The sequence below is a fragment of the Triturus cristatus genome, chromosome 2_1 (assembly GCF_964204655.1).
Source record: "Triturus cristatus chromosome 2_1, aTriCri1.1, whole genome shotgun sequence".
NCBI lineage: Eukaryota > Metazoa > Chordata > Amphibia > Caudata > Salamandridae > Triturus > Triturus cristatus.
In genome coordinates, this window is record NC_140581.1 from 178506711 (window position 1) to 178526669 (window position 19959).

Sequence of the window (19959 nt, forward strand, 5' to 3'; positions counted from 1 at the left end):
CTACCCCAAGAACACATTTAGCGAGCACGAGCATCTGCTTACGCGTGCCATTTGTGTTCTACCTCATTTAGATGCAAGGGTAAAGTTTTGCACCAAAAGATATTTATAAACGCAGAATTGCTCTTCTGACGTAATTGCTCTGTCATTTCACGTGGTTACACTATACAGAGTTACGCAGGTTACGCTCACCCCTACATTTCACAAAAAACTCAGAGGAGGAACAGTAATTGCCAGTGCATGCTCAGACATTAGGCATTAGATACGAGCAGCCCTTGAGCATGCGCCGTTAAGAGGGGGTAGTGTTTGTACCATCCATGGAGATGCTCGCTACTATCGGTTTATGGGAGAGATAGTAAACATCAGCTACACTCTAGTTATGAACTCCAAGCAACCAACTATCCTCATGATTGGAGCATGCATAGCAGAAGAAAACATTACTGCAGTTTCAGGGGAGAACATGGATGTCATTTGGGAGTAGTCAGGGGTTGCAGCTGTGACCTCTGGCTTGCTCTCTGCTACTCCTAGCACTTCCTTTGCGACCCTTGGCCTCAGAGGAAGCAACGTTTTGCCCCATGGGGGATAATCTCTGTTCACCAGTGCCTGCTTAGAAGCCCTCAAGCACAAGATATGAGCAGCCCTGAGCATTTGAATATAATTTCAATCTGTTTGGGAATGCTTTGTCATGAGGCCTCCTTCTGTGATATGTCAAGTTCATGCACATTCACTTTTGACACGATCCGTGGCAGTAAAAGCGCTCCCTAGTGGACTTATGCAGCATCTGCAGCTGAGTACTGCATGCTCACTAATACTGAATTTCTGTTGGGGTTTTACTTTACTGAGCTACAAACAGAAGTAAATACATCAAGAGAACATGTACAATAGAACCTTCTATTTACTACAAATATTAATCCCAACCCTATGCTTGAACGTATGCTGTTTCACGAGGCATCTGTTTGTCATCAACATCAGTCTCCTCTTCAGGCTTTTTAACTCCTGGCATAAACCAGTGGCCATGAAACCACCCCGCAGCCAGACTCATACAACATGAGACACTAATCACTGCATGCTCACTGTGATCAGTGTCTGTCTTCTGATCATGCTCATTGTCTGCAGACAACAATCAGTGAGCCAAAAGCACTGCATATGCAGAGCCATACTACTTAGCAACTCATCAAATGCCTAGAGGCTGGTGAAGAAGACATACACCCTAAGAGAAGAAACTCTAATCCCCAGTGCAGTCAACGCAAACCTTCAGCGCTGGGCATGAGAATTCTCTGAGCTTTTTCAGGTAAGTGGAACCAAAGTAATACAAAAAAGGGTTGCTTTTTGTATAGAATGCATGTCCACCACAAAGAATTGAATGGGCGGTGTTTGAGTGTACTATTTATATTGAAAGTAGTGCCTCGTGCATTTCAGTTCAAACACTCAATATGAAGTGGAATTATACACCAAACTCCAAACAGCATACGGAAGTGGAAACACTCCTCTAGAGCAGACCTAAAGACCCCTCTATGTATATTTTAAATGATTGAAAAGAAAGTGTCTGATAGGCAACTAAAGTATTCTGTGGCCAGACCTAAAACTTACCTTAGACTGTGCCTCTCTGCAGCCTAAGTGCATAATTAAATGCACCTAACAGGTTTACAGATTTAGGCCTGGGAAGAATTCTACCCCTGAAGAAGGTTGCAGGGCAAGTTTGGAATTGTTCCTGCATAAGTTGGCTAACACCCACAAACTAGCATGGAAGCAGTCTGGAAGAACACAATCATATCAGAACTACAATTACAACACTGGTCTAGCTGTGGTGTGGACAACATCTGTAACTCTGCAGCTGTTTCTCACGTTCCCAAATAACTGTTCTGCTGCTCTTTACCAGTATTTATTATCTCACCCTCTGTCCCGCTATGGTATTTGTGGATGGCTCTTTCTCCACTTCTGACCCTTTCTGCTCGCTCTGCCTGCCACAGAAGCTCCATTCATTCATGGAAGGTACATCAGTAGAGGCTGTCAGTCTGATGTCAGGGCTGTGAATAACCAGGTTTTAAAAACCTGTCTTCATGCCGAAGACTCCCTTTGGAAATCATACAGGCAGGTAGACTTATGGACGAGTGACTTGACAACGGGGATGCTCTTGCCAACGGGTTATAAGTAGGCCTGGGCAGAGTTTGCGGAGTTCCGCTATGCAGAACAAATCAGCGCGAATTGCATCACGTGCAGCGCAAGAGGTGCTGCTTCTTTCTGCAGCTCTAGTAGATGTTCTTCTCGAGAGGCAGCTTCCTCAATGTGAACGGAATGTTTCTCAACGCGAGCGGTAGCGACCACCCACGTTCAGAAATCTCACTGGGAGGTGGTCTGGAGTAAGATTTTCCTCGCTCGTGCTCGCCAACTTAGCCTTGGTAAGCACGAGCAAGGAAAAAACGAGCAGAGCAGAATTTCATGCCTAAGCCTCGTTCATCAAATAGAGGGCGAGAGGAAAGCTCGAGTGGTCTATGATGTCACCCAGAACCCTGAGATGAAAATCTTCCCTGTTAGTCATCATTACAAATCCATATTTTTATGTTATGTTTGGCACCCCCAAACCATCTTCCCGCTTTCCGTAGTTACGCAGGGATAGAGCACTCATGGGCAGCCATACACAGCGTGGCCTCACCTCAGCAACCTGTTCCCTGCTACACCTGGTAACCTAGCGCACGCCCTCACCAACATCTGTGTTTATAATCACCCCACTCCCAAATCAAAAAATAACAGCCTGGTGTCCTGCCACCCACCCACAACACCCCCTCTTACCCCCTTTCCAAATATAATAAAAGAAAACCTGATTTCCTGCTACCAACTCCCACCGCCCTCTGTGCCTCCCCTCCGCCACTTCCCATCCGTCTCTGCTCTCCATCACCTCAGAGGGCCAGCACCACACTGGCAAGCTCTCTGAGAACCCTTCCAGGACCGCCCAGGACTCCTTTATGACCTGGAAACAGTGGTTCTCAATGAGAATCATACTTAACAAATCATCTGTGGTAAATTGAGGTGAGGTTAGCACGTGTTAATCCATGAATGACCCTTTTATAAAAAATTAAACAAACTGATTATTCACTGTTTCCAATATGTATGTAATCATACCTGATTTTGTTTCAAACACAGACCTGCATTTCAAGTTTAGAAGTGGGACAAGTGCATTTCCTCGGATTCTAATAGTGTAAACAACAGAATTAGCGTAAAATCAGTTATCTACTGGTGCAAATACAGTTTGTGCTAGTGCTTTATTTGTAAAAAAAAAAAAAAGAAGTGCCAGAGCCTTCATCGGAGGCCACAGCAGCTTGCACCACCTCACTGCCCGTGCCAGGGCTGCCAGCGTCAGCACCTATGTGTAAGGTTGATAATTCAGACCACTTGACGCCCCCAAAACCAGAAAAATGACTTGAGCGGCAGGTATTCGTTGTTTGTGTTGTATATTGAATTAAAAAATAACTGTTGTTCTGCTGATCCCTAAATAACACAAACAGCTCCCTGTGTGGCATCTGTCATAAGTGCCAGTGCTGACAATCAAGTGCTGGTGCCAAGCACCAGAATCCACCGGCTCAAATTAAGCACTGGTTTGTACCATTTTGAATTACATGAGAAACAAAACTGGGATTTTACTAAAGACACGGAGGCTAGCATTATGCTTTCATCTTTCGTCTTTATTGTCACTACTCCAGCAGCTCCTTCAACGAATATAGAACTTTTGAATTCTGGCTAGATAAAAGCTCTGCACCCCTAACACTCAGCCTTCTTTTTGGCTGCTGCTCCTGTGGATAAGTACTGTGTGGAGAGTGTGGGGATGTTTACAAAAGAATTGTAAAGGGATTTTCACAATTTTTGTTTTTACGACGTTTATGGTATAGCCTCATATTCTGAACTCAATGACAAATGTAACCACTAGACTTCACTGTGAGGGCATGGTGATAAGATAAAGTCACTTCTCCACCCTCCCACCCAACACAGCTCAACTCACACACCTACCAAAAAGGCTACCTCAGTCTGAGCACTGCTCTATGTCTTACAAAGACTGCCTCTGCCTCAGTGTCTTCTCTATGCCTCACAAATACTGCCTCTTCCTCTGTGTCTTCTCTACGCCTCACGAAGACTGCATCTGCCTCAGTGTCTTCTCTACACCTCACAAAGACTGCCGCTGCCTCAGCGCCTTCTCTGCGCCTCACAAAGACTGCTGTTTCCTCAGTGCCTTCTCTACGCCTCACAAAGACCATCTCTGCCTCCGTGCCTACTCTACACCTCACAAAGACTGTGTCTGCCTCACCGTCTTCTCTACGGCTCACAAAGACTGGCTCTCTCTCCCTCCTCACGCCAGACAAGGCTCGCAGTGCCACAGCCCTTGCACTGCCCTTCCTTCATCCCCACCTCACATATACCAAGGTTCTCTCTGCCTCAGCCCCTGCTCTCCCCACCTCACACAGACCGAGGTTCTCTCTGCCTCAGTCCCTGATCTCCCCACCTCACACAGACTGAGGCTCTCTCTGCCTCTACCCCAGCTCTCCCCACCTCACACAGGCCAAAGCTCACTCTGCCTCACTCCCTGCTCTCCCCACCTCACACAGACTGAGGCTCACTCTGCCTCAGCCCCTGCTCTCTGCCACCTCACACAGACCGAGGCTCTCTCTGCCTTAGCGCCTGCTCTCCCTGCCTCACACAGACCGAGGCTCTCTCTCTCTGCCTCACCCTTGCTCGCCCCACCTCAGTCAGACTGAGGGTCTCTCTGCCTCACGCTCTGCTCTCCCCACCTCACACAGATCGAGGCACCCTCTGCCTCACCCCCTGCTCTCCCCACCTCACACAGACCGAGGGTCTCTCTGCCTCAGTCTCTCCTCTCCTCTCCCCACCTCACACAGACCAAAGATCTCTCTGTCTCAGCCTCTCGTTCCCCACATCACACAAACTGCAGCTCTCTCTGCCTCAGCCTCTCCTCTCCCCACCTTACACAGCGATTGATCTTTCTGCTTCAGCCTCTCCTCTCCCCACATCACACAGACCGAGGATCTCTCTGCCTCAGCCTCTCCTCTCCCCACATCACACAGACCGAGGATCTCTCTGCCTCAGCCTCTCCTCTCCTCACCTCACACAGACAAATAAACTTTCTGCCTCAGCCTCTCCTCTCCCCACCTCACACAGACTGAGGATCTCTCTGCCTCAGCTCCTGCTCTCCCCACCTCACACAGACTGCGGCTCCCTCTGCCTCACCCCTTGCTCTCCCCACCACACACAGACCGAGGGTCTCTCTGCCTTAACCTCTCCTCTCCCCACATCACACAGACTGAGGATCTCTCTGCCTCAGCCTCTCCTCTCCCCACCTCACACAGACCAATGATCTCTCTGCCTCAGCCTCTCCTCTCCCCACCTCACACAGACCGAGGATCTCTGTGCCTCAGCTCCTGCTCTCCCACCTCACACAGACCCCGGTCACTCTCTCTGCCTCAGCTCCTGCTCTCCCACCTCACACAGAATGAGGATCTCACTGCCTCAGCCTCTCCTCTCCCCACCTCAGACAGACCAAGGATCTCTCTGCCTCAGACTCTCCTCTCCCTACCTCACACAGACCAAAGATCTCTCTGCCTCAGCCTCTCCTCTCCCCACCTCACAGAGACCGAGGCTCTCTCTCTGCCTCAGCCACTGCTCTCCCCACCTCACACAGACCGAGGGTCTCTCTGCCTCTGCCTCTCCTCTCCCCACCTCACACAGACCCCGGTCTCTCTCTCTGCCTCAGCTCCTGCTCTCCCCACCTCACACAGACTGCGGCTCCCTCTGCCTCACCCCTTGCTCTCCCCACCACACACAGACCGAGGGTCTCTCTGCCTCAACCTCTCCTCTCCCCACATCACACAGACTGAGGATCTCTCTGCCTCAGCCTCTCCTCTCCCCACCTCACACAGACCAATGATCTCTCTGCCTCAGCCTCTCCTCTCCCCACCTCACACAGACCGAGGATCTCTGTGCCTCAGCTCCTGCTCTCCCACCTCACACAGACCCCGGTCACTCTCTCTGCCTCAGCTCCTGCTCTCCCACCTCACACAGAATGAGGATCTCACTGCCTCAGCCTCTCCTCTCCCCACCTCACACAGACCAAGGATCTCTCTGCCTCAGACTCTCCTCTCCCTACCTCACACAGACCAAAGATCTCTCTGCCTCAGCCTCTCCTCTCCCCACCTCACAGAGACCGAGGCTCTCTCTCTGCCTCAGCCACTGCTCTCCCCACCTCACACAGACCGAGGGTCTCTCTGCCTCTGCCTCTCCTCTCCCCACCTCACACAGACCCCGGTCTCTCTCTCTGCCTCAGCTCCTGCTCTCCCCAAATTACAAAGACCCCGGTCTCTCTCGTTGCCTCAGCTGCTGCTCTTCCCACCTCACACAGACCCCGGTCCCTCTCTCTGCCTCTCCTCTCCCCACCTCATACAGACCCTGGTCTCTCTCTTTGCCTCAGCTCCTGCTCTCCCACCTCACACAGACACCGGTCTCTCTCTCAGCCTCTCCTCTCCCCACCTCACACACACCCCGGTCTCTCTCTCTGCCTCAGCTCCTGCTCTCCCCACCTCACACAGACCCCGGTCTCTCTCTCTGCCTCACCTCCTCCTCTACCCACCTCACACAGACACTGGTCTCTCTCTCAGCCTCTCCCAACCACCTCACACAGACCCCGGTCTCTCTCGCTGCCTCAGCTGCTGCTCTTCCCACCTCACACAGACCCCGGTCCCTCTCTCTGCCTCTCCTCTCCTCTCCCACCTCACACAGACCCCGGTCTCTCTCTCTCTCTGCCTCAGCTCCTGCTTTCCCCACCTCACACAGACCCAGGATCTCTCTGCCTCAGCCTCTCCTCTCCCCACCTCACACAGACCCTGGTCTCTGTCTTTGCCTCAGCTCCGGCTCTCCCACCTCACACAGACACCGGTCTCTCTCTCAGCCTCTCCTCTCCCCACCTCACACACACCCCGGTCTCTCTCCCTGCCTCAGCTCCTGCTCTTCCCACCTCACACAGACCCCGGTCTCTCTCTCAGCCTCGCCTCTCCCCACCACCTCACACAGACCCCGGTCTCTCTCTCTGCCTCACCTCCTCCTCTACCCACCTCACACAGACCGAGGCTCTCTGTGCCCCACCCCCTGCTCTCCCCACCTCACACAGACCCCGGTCTCTCTCTGCCCCTCGCGCTCAGTCTCATTTGACAGGCAAATTTGCAGACATTGCCCGAGGATAACAACCTCGTTTGACAGCCAATTAACCGTGAATAGTCAAAGCCAAGGCAGTTTGCATTACATAAATGGGAAATTAGATTCCCTTCCCTCCCAAGAAACAAAAAAGCCCCTCTCCTTAAGACAGCAATAGACATCTTAGCATCACAGCTTCTAAGCACGTCTGCCCAAAGCCCTCGGAGACATTCTGCAATCAGCGGAAGGTGGTTTCATTTAATTTGTATAATGTAATTTTTGTAAATGTATATTACATTTTGTGCGGAGATCATTATCACGCAGATAATATAAATGTTGGCATAGATGTCATAAAACACCTTTAATGTCTTTCTGACAGATATTAAAAGCAATAAGCGCTGATCCCGCCTAATGGAAGTTTTCCGAGAGAACATTTCAATTATTACCATTTTATGCATTTTCAGCCACTTTCATTTTGCCACCTGATATATTTCTGGGACTCTTGCTGCTGAGTCCTGGGCAATTAATAATACTGTTGCTATTAATGCCCACGCGCCCCCCGTTTCTTTTCTTCTTGGTTATCGCTGCGTGGGATTGCTTTTTTCCCTACAGTTGCTTTTGCTCTAAATATTAGGTTTGTGATTAGAGAATGTAAGGTGCCTTTTATGGATTTACCTGTCATCTCGCGCCAGAACTCCCCTGTCAGGTGGTCGGTGTCTGTGATGAAGAAGTGATTGTCTTTGCTTTTTTCTGTAATGATGGCAAATAAAAAACACATGTTTTAATGCACATGAACCATTTATACATTGACATATCTAAAATACGGACAGACAGACAGACAGACAGACGGACGGACGGACGGACAGATAGATAGATAGATAGATAGATAGATAGATAGATAGATAGATAGATAGATAGATAGATAGATAGATAGATAGATAGATAGATAGATAGATAGATAGATAGATAGATAGATAGATAGATAATGCACACACATTCCGAGTTTTTTGTATGTATGTGCATTCATGCATGTGTGTCCGTATGAATACATACACATACGTGCATCTATAAACAAATATAAGTATACAGGTGTGTGACTGCTGGTGCAGATAACTACAAATATAGACAAAAAAAGTCTACGTAGAAGCCACTGCCCACGCATTTCTTTCCGAAAGCTTCAGGGTTATCGGAGAAGCTGTGTGGTAACACCCTTATTCTCACGGTAATTAAGGACTGTTGCCTCTGATTGCTCTACACGTGCCACACCCCCACACCCACCACCTACCCCCAAGCCATCACACACCTAGCTCTCATTCTGAAAGTGTGCCAGCTGCTCTAGGAGTTACCACACTGACTACCACCGCTGTGCTTATACATGGGAGTGTTTGTAACTATTTTTTTTTTAAAGAGTTACCACAAAGCAGGCGCATTATTGGTGATATCGGAAACCCAATGTGCGACATCTGAACAGAAGAGCTCGGCTGCTGTGCATTCATAAAGTAAAATAGCAACTGACACTCGGTGATTTGCATCTGCCTCAGAAAGCTGAAAGGCTGAGTCGGTCCTGCTTACATATAAACCATCCCCGTAGGTTATAAATGAATATCCGCAGGAGGCGGTAAACTTGCTGCACTGTGTTGGAGTATTATTTCGAAGCATCCAGACCCGTATAATGGCTCTTAACACCCCCATTTCTAAGGACCCACTCCTGATTTCCAAGAAACGGCTCTAGGGGTGCTCAGTCAACCAGATTTCGAACCGACGCCTTTGAGTTCGTTTAAAACAAGGCCTAGAAGTGTTTCAATCATCTCTACTTCATCCACCATTTCCTGTTCAACACCCTCCCTGATGTTAAGTATCTGCACCCCTCCTGCCTATAATCAATCTTCTCATTTCTCTCCGACACCCCCACATTTTTACCCGGGTGCGCGATATAACATAGTCTTGTGTTTCTGCCTATGAAATTCTGTGAGATTCAAGGATTATGAGGTGCAGTTCGTATTTATTGAAATGGACCCAATTTATTTCGTTTCAGTCAATAATTCCATGCCGATCTGTAACACACCACTCTTTCACTCCAACGTATAAATCATTAACACTGTTTACGTTTGTTATTGGTGTTGATCCACCCCAACCCTCACTTCCCCTAGATTTGTATTCGTCAGTATTATGGGGGTTAGCCCCGCGGCTTACCAGGAAACGAGCTGTCTTCTTTCGCTGGCGGGATTACATGGCTGTCCTCCTTAGATTTCTGATGCTGTGAAAGAGAAGCGACTAACATTGAATGACATGGTGGCCCCATCATCAATAGTCATGCTTTACGACATGTGGGCTGCCGTAATACAGGCATGCAATTTGGCTACTGTACTTGTAACTACACCTTTCAGGACATCAGCGAATTACAACGGCATAAAGTTACATCCGTTATTAAAAACGAGTTACTGAGCGAAGTTTTAAACTGGTGTTTAGATTTTCCTCCCCTAGCCTCTCCCACCGCATTGCTAAATCTTACGTGTTTTTCAGCCTACTGGCGTCCTACCCCTAAAACAAAATATCACATTTCAGTGCAATGCCAACTTTTGTACTTTATAAAAAGACAGATATTTTCTCATCACCTTTGAAATATTTAAATCGATATGATTCTAATATGTCAACTCTGTCAGTTAGTGAGGGCAATTTCCGTTTTTTTTTTAGCTGATAATGTTGACATTTCGTATCTGTTTTAGGCTTTTCCCCGAGTGATGTATCCTTCAACTCAATAAAAAAAATATAGATATATTTTCCCTCTTTTCGGATATCTAATGGGGGGATGCAAAAGAAAAGTTGCAACATGTTTTACATTGCGGGCTAATAAAATAAAATTAAAAAAGGTCGCCTGCATCTTAAACAGGGACACTTGGCCTTAATGTATACGTCCTGGTTCTGGAACGATGGACTTTGCAGGCACAACTCGGAGCCGCGCGCCTGTTTAATGCGCCCCAGGCGCCTAACGATACTTCACAGAATTAATGCGTTATTTTCCGACAGCACAGTTTAGAAACAGGAAGATGCAAACTGTGCTCACTGATTCCGAGCTGTATTATCTAAAAAATAAGGCACTAAGCCACATAAATATCGGGTTCACTGAATTAACTTCCCCCTGCAGGCGCATAAAACAGGCGCTCCTCTGCGCAGTGCCAGAAAAGGCCACCCTGATACGGCCCCTGTGTTATATTCCAGCAGCACAACCTCTAACCCCGAAGGGACGAGGGAGAGATGCGCTCTTCTGGCTGAAACTACCCCGCACATGCGCCCCCCTCGCTCGGCCCCATTTGTACGAATTAACACATTGAACGTTTCATGCCCAGCGGCCCCCATTATCCATCTTATTAGGCACATGCACGCATTCAACTCAGAGCGGAATTTAAATAATAAAAATAATGAGCCGGGGTGGCTTCAGGGGGTATTTACTTCTTTGTAGCCGGGCTCCTCCGGTGGGGTGCGCAGGGGGCTGCAGTCTTTGGGGGAATCCTCCTGCTCTCCCTGTGAGTCCTTCCTGGGGGCGAGGAGGAGGTCGCTCTGCTCGGCCTCGCTCTCGGGGGTTCTGCTGGGGAGGTGGGGGGCCTCCTTCCTGTGTCCCATGAGCACCCCCCTGTCCTCGTCCTGCTCCCCCAGCCCCCTGCTCTGCAGATAGGGTGGCGCCCCGTCCTCCTCCCCCGGCAGCCGGTGACTCTCCACGTCCACCTCCTGCTCCTCGTCGTCCGAGTCGGCGCTGTCGCTCTGGTAGCTGCAGCTGGTGCCGGGGGAGGGTTGTCGCTCGGCCCCGTACTCTTCCAGGGAGGGTCCGTGCAGCTTGGCCAGGCTCTCGGCGTCCTTGCCTACCGGCCTGAAGGCCGAGTGGTAGCTAGGCTTGCGGGTGGGGAAGGCGGGCAGGTCTGGGGAGCCATCGGCGTCGAAGAGTCCGTCCCGGGGGGTGCTGACGGCGCTGCCGTCGCTCTGCTCGGACAGGTCCAGGAAGGCTTGGCGAAGGCTGGGGCTCTCCGCCAGAGAGGTGAGGGCGCCGGGCTGGGGCTGCAGGTAGGTGGGCACCGGGATTCCCCCCGGCGTCCTGGGAGGCCAGAACATGCAGAAGGGCGGGTAGAAAGCGTCCTTGCGCCCCGGCCAGAAGAGCCCCGACAGTCCTGTGCCCTTCTGCGCCCCCGCGGGGTCCCCGTCGTCCTTCTTCTGGCATAGTCCGAAGGCCGGGAAGCTGTAGGGGCTGGGGAAGAGCGAGCTGGCCGGGAACTTCTGAAGCACCCCGAAGCCCTTGCTAGGCACCGGGATGACGGGATAGCTGCGCTGGGGCTTGTTGGGCAGCGCCGGGGCCCCCTCCAGTTCGTCGTCGTCTTCGGGGAAGCGGGACCTCTTGTGCCCCAGGTCGGGCGCCAGCAGGTGGGGCGGCAGGGCGGCCGCCCCGGCCTTGAGCGCGCTCAGCGAGGCGGAGCAGTGGCCGTGCGTCAGCGCCCTCTTGCGGCTGCCGCCGTTGAACATGGCCTTGACGTCCTCCCAGGCGAAGACCATCTCGTCGGGCGGCGTCCGGTCGGTGAGCTTCAGGTGGCGGCGCCACGAGTTGAAGTTGGCGGCGTCGGGCTGCGTGTACTTGGCCTCGGGCGTGCGGTGCGAGTGGAAGATGAACTTGTTGGGCGAGAAGTACATGCTGCAGTAGGTGCACTTGATGCACTTGGCGCGGGAGCTGTTGTAGCGGGCGGGGATGAAGCTGCCCCGGCAGCCCCAGGCGCACTCGTGGGACACGTCGAAGGCGAAGTTGTCGGGCAGCTTGGGCGGCCGGTTCTCGCCCAGGAAGGACTTGCACAGGCGCTCGGCTTCCCGCTTGGTGATCATGCCGCAGCGCCTCGAGGAGATGGGCATAGCGCCGGCGCGCCTCAGGATCTCCAGCTGCACGGGCGTGCACTGCACGCAGGTGATGCCCAGCGCCACTCGCCGGTTGTGGATCTCGTTGTAACTGTAGTTCTTGAGCAGGGTGTTGGAGATCTGCGCCAAGCACAGGCGCTCCTGGCCGTCGATTACAAGCGACACGATGGGGATTCCGTACAGCACCACCTGGCTGACCTGGTTGGGCTTCATGGCGCCGGCGCCGCCCCGGGCCGGCTCGGAGGGGTAGGTGCCCGGCGGGGAGGCCAGCAGGATGTCACTGGTACCCGTGAGGGGGCTGGAGGCCATGGCCGCGGCGGCGGTCCGGTGGAGCAGCGTCGTCGACCCTCGGTGCGCTGGAAGAGAAAACACAAGGACGCTCGTGAGAGACTACACCCAAAGCAGCTGATCACTTTCATGGCAGAAATACAGTCACGGCGCGTTAATGGTACCCGGGCCTCCCTCAACTTGTCACAGTGCTTGTCTGAGCATGAGCCCGGTGCAGCAGGTGCAGTGGCACCAAGGCCCAGAAGTGTGGGGGGCTGATAGTGCTTTTTAAAATGTAAACAGGGCATGGGGCAACCCCACTGCTTGCATTAGGGCCCACAGTGCACTCGCTATGCTACAGGTGTGTCCCTTGCAGACGGTGGATATTGCCTCTATGCCACCCAATAAGGCTACACGGGATCCTAACCTGTGACCTACACTCGATCTTCAATCACCGTGTTATATCAGTCCAGTAATATGTGTCCATTCTATGGGCATCATCTACCCAATTACTTGAAGTGTAGAACGGGCGCCTGCACCTGTTTATCTATTGGGCTTGTGTACTTCACATGTTGTTTTCATTATCTCTTCTCTAATTGTATGCCATGTTTGGCCCAATTATTATTGGGGGTCCAAACCTGTGACCTGCACCCGATCTCCAATCACCATGCTATATTTGTCCAGTAATACCTCATCACTTGAAGTGTTATAGCTCTTGCGCCAGTGTTTCTATTTTGATTTGTTTATTTCACATGTTGTTTCATTATCTTTTTCCACTTGTATGCCATGTTTGCTTTATATTATCTTTTTGCGTAAAGCGCTCTGATCCCTCTGGGTCTAGCCAGCGCTATATAAAACTTTACAAATAATAAAACGAAATAACTGCATGCAGCCAAGGTATCACACTTCTGTGGACCCACGGAGAACAAGCAATCATCGGAGCAGGGGAACGCCAAATCCAGCATGCCGCTGGCCAAAGAAGACCAGTTGACGTCCATGAAGGACTTCAGGATGGAACTACGCCCCGTTATTCATGCGCCGGAGTCTGCATAGTACTCGAGCCGAATGAGCTTCGACCAGCTGAGAAGAGACGAGCCCGAGTACCCCTGACCGATGCCCGGTGGAGCTGTCCCGTGCACCTATAGAGGAGTCTGGCTCTGGTTCACCCCCTCGGCCGTCACCTACCCAGCCGGACATCGGACAAGGTTTTCCTGTTTCTTCACGGTTTTACTTGCCTGTCACCTTAACTCCTTGTCTGCTTTGTTTCCCCTTAAATACTTTCCCCCTGCCGGTCTGCTTGACTCTATCTGGTTTCACCTCCCCTGTTTTTCTTCCACCCACCTTCCATTCCCTATAAGAAGCGCGTCTTGGCTATTCTACGCGCTTGCAACCTATTTTATTGTGTTATCTCGTGGTTTTCTACTATGCCCATACTTGATTCCTGCAAGGGATGTAACTTTTTGTATCATGTAACCTGCTGATCCTCATGTAAAGCGCTCTGATACCTTCGGGTCTAGCCAGCGCTATATAAAACTCTGCACCTAAATAAAGGTGGGCACGATTTATTGTACTGAACAACGACTCACCAAAGTCACTTGGGCTAATTATGGCCCGCGCCTTAACAGGATAGTGAGATAATAGTGAAAGTGTATGAGATGCATCGCATTGTGCCACATTCCTCAGCATAAGGTCACCTCAGACATACTATTGATGCAAACCACCTGTTCCCATCTCCTAACGAGGATGTCATTTTCCAAATGTTTCCTAAGATAAAATCAGAACTAAATATTATCCTGTCGCTCATTTGTACAGCGTAACCTTCATTTACCGCTGTTTTGCTGTAATTATGCGGCTGACTCTATTCCACTGCAGGGTTTTCATGAATGCCGACTAAAATAAACCAGCGGGCATCGCGGCTCTACAGGGGCCCAGCTTGGGGGGCACTCGCAGCACTGCTGAGGACACGTCACCACACGCACAACACGTCAGACGTCCAAAACCAGCGGCGACGTCTAAGCAAAGTCCTACACACTCTTGCTATATGGGTTTATTGTTCGGGTTTGAACGCGCGTCTGTGTCGCAGAAACACACTCAAATACAAATACACAGGCACAAGAAGAAAACTAAGAGAAAGGGGAAAACATTATAAAATACAATAAATGCGCACTTTGAAATACATGAACGCATTCTCTCCGGCAGGCGCGCGCACACCATAAAACTGATCAACGTTTGTACCTTCCTGAGAGTACAGTTGGATTTTATTATTGACGTCGTGTCGGTGGCGCCCCAGGCCGGTCCCCGAAACACAGCCCTGCCCTGGAGTGTGTTTTATGAAACACCCCGCACGCTGCCGACACCGGTGCCTTCGCTTATGTGGAACAAGAAGCGTTGCCGGGTGAGGTGACCTACCTTCGGACCCTGAACACACCTGAGCTCAGGCGGGAAAACTTGATGGCTTTCTAACCAGGGCGTCAAGGGGGTTATTTGTTTACTACTAATAATTCACAAAACAGGATTGGGTTAAAAAAACACTGCGGCCTACTTCCGGTGTGCCGATTACATTTATTTTATTCAGGTGGATTACGCATCAGGAAGTTTTACTGGTGATGCCTACCTAATTGGTAACTAGAAAATATCGAAAACATATTTTTAAATTTCTTATGACGGTTTCATACAGCTAAATCCTGGTTTGTGTCACCTAATGTAAATAAATTCAAATACGGGTAGTTTTAGTGCAAGAGCCGGGAGTCACACAAAGTTTGTGACTTTGTCCCATTACAGTGCGCTTTCGTTGTTCTTTTCGGTCTAATCCATACCATGTTTATAGCGCCCAAACCCGCAGGCGTTCAGCGCGATAATGCCCTTTCTGCCTCTCTGTGAATTATCTGCGTCCAGCAGGTCACACACCGTGAAGAGAGTGGGCGTGAAGCGGCCTGTACTTGCCACAGACGGATTCAGAGCCTCGCCTGCAGCTGTCCGTGACTTCGTCGTCTCGTAAACACATCGGATATCTTGAGTTCATAATTGAAGTGTTTCCGAAGAGTACAGATGTCTATGAACCACTCGTCATTTGACACAAACAGACAAATTAACTTAATATATATATCACTGGCGGAATCCACGTGCCTGGGAACGGAGGCGCGTTTCGAAAATGTTAAAACATTTTTCTTTTTTTTATCTTAATAAATGGAATCACAAGTCAATTGTTAATTCGGCTGGTTAACTCCCACACCCAACACGACACATTGTTTACTTTATAGATTCACAACCCTGAAAGTTTCCTGCAAGACGCAGATTAAAAACGACTCCTTTTAACATTACAGCCATATGCAGTGTTGACCAATTGACAGCGTGCTCGCAGGAGGCCGATTGTGCACGTTGGGCGTTCTCTGTAAAACCCAAGGACCAAGCGATTGCATTGTAAATACAAGGTTGCGAACTTGAACCGGAAACCGGAACACATCATGCACGAAAACAAGAAGTGACATAAGAAACGTTTCCGGTGACTGCGCGCTAAATCCACGGAATAGCTACACATTTCGAAGTGCATTTTAATCTATTTTATATAGTGTAAAACATGTAAGTTATAGAGTCCCTTTCCTGTCTCGTTTTCAACAAATGCAATCAAATCTGTTGTATTTGTGACCGCATTTGTCGATGGTTTTTGGTGTGTGTTTGCTGTGTTCTGGAGCCTCCTGTGTTTGGAGACTTTATGAATGATAGTGGAACCTGAAACCACGAGCCCTTATCCTGGTTTCCCCCCTTGACCTCTTAATTGTGTGATTTTAGGCAAATAATTTAGCTGCAACGAGACGATTTCTTATCAGACAAAATCGGGAGCATGTGCAAACAACATAAGGTATGTCAAGCGTTACACAGATTTGAACTAGATCATAGCAGGGGAATTATATAGCGCCTTTGTGGGGCCTAAAGCGCTGAACTACAACAAACGCACAAGAGAAGAGAGGCGGCAATTTACTGTCAGTTTCTGGGGGTGCTTGGAAGGGGCTTCTGAAAATGTGCTTTGGTTGGGACATGGGACCACTGATGGGCGAGAGACGGGGTGCTGGGGGTGTACTAAAAGGATTATTGGCACAGGTGATCGCCGAAAGCAGTGATACTTACAACGATGCACGTGTAAGCAGACATAAGGCCTCGCACCAAAAAGGGAGCTCTCGTTTATAACTCAACACTGTAACCCAAGCAGCGATGAAGTACACACGACACACGCGGGAACTCACAGAAACACTCACGCAGCTCCACGAGTGAGCCATAACTTACGGGGCCGTCCTACCCCGCCATATAGCGCCTCCCAAAAACAGGCTTGGCGGGGGAAAGATAGCGATAAAATGGACAGCCGGGAGCATTTCTATAGCACCGAATACCGCAGCGAGCCCCTTTCGGCGCCGCAAAAGTAGAAACGAGATGTATGCTATGGTGCAAATAAACACACTCGTGCACACGGAGCAAAACTCATCCACTCAGACACGGGAATAAACAACTAAACACACACAGACGCACGCGCACAGCGAGCGTAAACATACGAGATGCAGACACACAAATACACAGGCAGCCTCGAGTGAAAAGTAGCGACTAGGCCCACCGTGCGCCATGCCACAAACAATGACGCGGAACGTGAATGAAAATACAGAAGTATTTCTATAAAGCAGCCCGAGAGCGGAGGTGATTTCTAAGCGCTGTCAACGTAGAGGAAATTTTAAGTCAAAGCATGCAAATAAGCACTCAGGCCACGGCACACGCATGCATATATACGCACATACATAGATTCATAGATTCATACATACATTCATACATACAGAGATCGAACGGCACATTCACACATGTGTGACATACGAACTAGTACACACGGGTGTATGCATGCAAGCAAACATACAGATGTGTAATATGTACGGACACGTATACATAGGTACAGAAACTCACGCATATACACGTAAACTGCACATGAAAGTCCACAGATTGCTAGACACGCACATGCACGCTCAGAGGGCGCGTGTGCCCAGGACCTTCCGAGCCAGGAGACGGTCTGCTGTTCACACACAGGGGCGCGGACGGAGGTGGCAGATGAGCCTGCAGCCAGCATTACCTTCCGAATATCCGAGCTCCTCACCGGGGGGTCCTGGGCATCTTTAGGCGGGGGCGGAGGGTCCCATCAGATCATCTCACCTCCAGGAGAATACAGCAAAGTGGCAGGGGCGCAGAGCAGGCTCCAGACCCGGCGGGCTCGCCTCCTTCTCCAGGCAGCTCTACGGCCCCTCTCCGGCAGGAGGGAAGGGGCGTCCACTGCAGGGTGAAGAGCCCCTTTCAGCAGATTATCCGTGGGGAGCGGTGTGCGCGCGGCTCAGCCCCGGCTTGAGTGCTAAAGCCCTTTCTTCCTATCTGCCCGCCATCCTTCACTCCTTCTGGAGAGGGTGGGGGCTGCAACGTCACTGACTGACAGCCACTCCCCCAGGCATGTGGAGTGAGTGCAGACTGAAGGAACAGCCCACGTCTCACTCTGCATCCTGCCGGGGAGGTCCAAGAATGGGGTCCTCCCCCGGGCTGATGCACAGTCAAACTGTGGGCAGAGCGGCGCGCGGTAGGCATATGGTTGTGGGTTCACAGGGCAGTGCCAAGCTACCACACGCATCTCACAGATTTAACACCCAACTAAGTGGTGCCAAGAAGTCAGGACGGTTCCACGTGCTCAGAACAGGTGTCATACATATTGTGCATGTATCACACATTCTGCACAGGTGTCACATGTGTAGGCGAGGCACCACATGTACTGCGTAAATGTCGTTCATGCTGGACAGTTACCACGCACTCCGAGTGTGTGTCACGCACTCCACACAGGTGGCATTTAAGATGGATATTCACTCTGCACAGGAGTCGCGGGTTCTACTCAGGTGACCCAGACGCCCACATGCTGAATAGAGGGCACCCAGTCTGTGTGGAGAAGAGTAAGACACACTCTGTGCTGGTGCCAGCGTCTGCGAAGCTGCCACAAAATATTTCATGGGTGCCTGACATGTCAGACAGGTGCGACGTATAGAACACAGCCGCAAACGTTTTGCTCAGTTGCCACACGTTGTGCGCAGGAATCTCTCATTCTGCACAGGTAATGTATGTGGTGGACAAGCGCCACACATCCTGAGCAGGGGTCCCACAACCTGCACAGGACCCATACATGATGGGCAGGTGCCATGCATTCTGCACAGGTGCCATACATGCTGGACATCTGCCACACATTTGCATACACATGGAACGCAGGAGTAACAGGTTTTGCTCAAGTGCAACACATTCTGCTCAGGTATCGTATATGCTGGCCAGTTGCAACACATTCTGGATTTGTGTCACTCATTCTGCGCAGGTGTCACACATTCTCCACAGAGAGTCACACGTGCTGGACAGCTGCCACACATTCTGGATAGGTGCCACCCATTCTGATCAAATGCCACACATTGTGCACAGGTATTATACATGCTGGACAGCTGCCACCCACAATGTGGATATGCCTCACTCATTCTGCGCAAGTGTCACACATTCTCCACAGATATCACACATGCTGGATAGTGGCCATACATTCTGGATAGGTGCCATATATTCTGCACAGGTGCCACACATTCTGCACAGGTATCACACATGCTGGAGAGTTGCCACACACAATGTGGATATGTGTCACTCATTCTTCACAGGTGTCACACATTCTGCACAGGTATCACACATGCTGGGGAGCTGCCATACATTCTGGATAGGTGTCACACATTCTGCTCAGGTGTCACACATTCTCCACAGGTATCACACATTTTGGACACGGGTCACTCATTCTGCACAGGTGTCACACATTCTCCACAGGTGTCACACATTCTCCACAGGTATCACACATGCTGGATAGTGGCCATACATTCTGGATAGGTGCCATATATTCTGCACAGGTGCCACACATTCTGCACAGGTATCACACATGCTGGAGAGTTGCCACACACAATGTGGATATGTGTCACTCATTCTGCGCAGGTGTCACACATTCTCAACAGGTATCACACATGCTGGACAGCTGCCATAGATTCTGGATATGTGTCACTCATTCTGCGCAGGTCTTACACATTCTCCACAGGTATCACACATGCTGGATATGCATCACTCATTATGCGCAGGTGTCACACATTCTCAACAGGTATCACACATGCTTGATATGCGTCACTCATTTTGCACAGGTGTCACACATTCTCCACAGGTACCATACATCATGTGCTAGGCAGCTGCCACCCATTCTGCACAGATGCCACACACGCTGTGCGTGTGCTGCATTCGGAATAGGTGAAACTTTCTGTGTTGGTGCCACGCATTCTGTGCAAGTTATACACATTCTGCGAGTTCTACTCCAACGCGATGGGCCATACAGGTGCCGCGCATGCTCAGATGAGCCACATGCTGCACAGGTGCAATCTTTACTCCACAGGCACCCGCTCCCTAGGTGCCACACATGCTGAACAGGTGCTAGACCTTGTGTACAACTTCTATACATTTTGCGATCGGTATTTAACGCAGATATCAATTCGTAACGTATGCATGCCATGTTTGTATTCGTTTCGCGCTCGAGACACCACATTC

General features: G+C 50.4%; 1 protein-coding gene across 1 annotated transcript in view; it reads right to left on the reverse strand.

Annotated features, from left to right (window-relative positions):
• The window catches only part of SKOR2 (SKI family transcriptional corepressor 2), a 73127-nt gene extending 55431 nt beyond the window's left edge, over nt 1–17696 (reverse strand). Inside the window, exons 1-4 of the mRNA XM_085640698.1 lie at nt 17450–17696; nt 10639–12434; nt 9382–9445; nt 7864–7938 (exon numbers count right to left, since the gene is read on the reverse strand). Of these exons, the coding sequence (XP_085496824.1) occupies nt 7864–7938; nt 9382–9445; nt 10639–12387 (1888 nt within the window). The 5' untranslated portion in view covers nt 12388–12434; nt 17450–17696. The remainder of the gene's footprint in view (nt 1–7863; nt 7939–9381; nt 9446–10638; nt 12435–17449) is intronic.
• Nucleotides 17697–19959: the final 2263 nt, after the last annotated feature.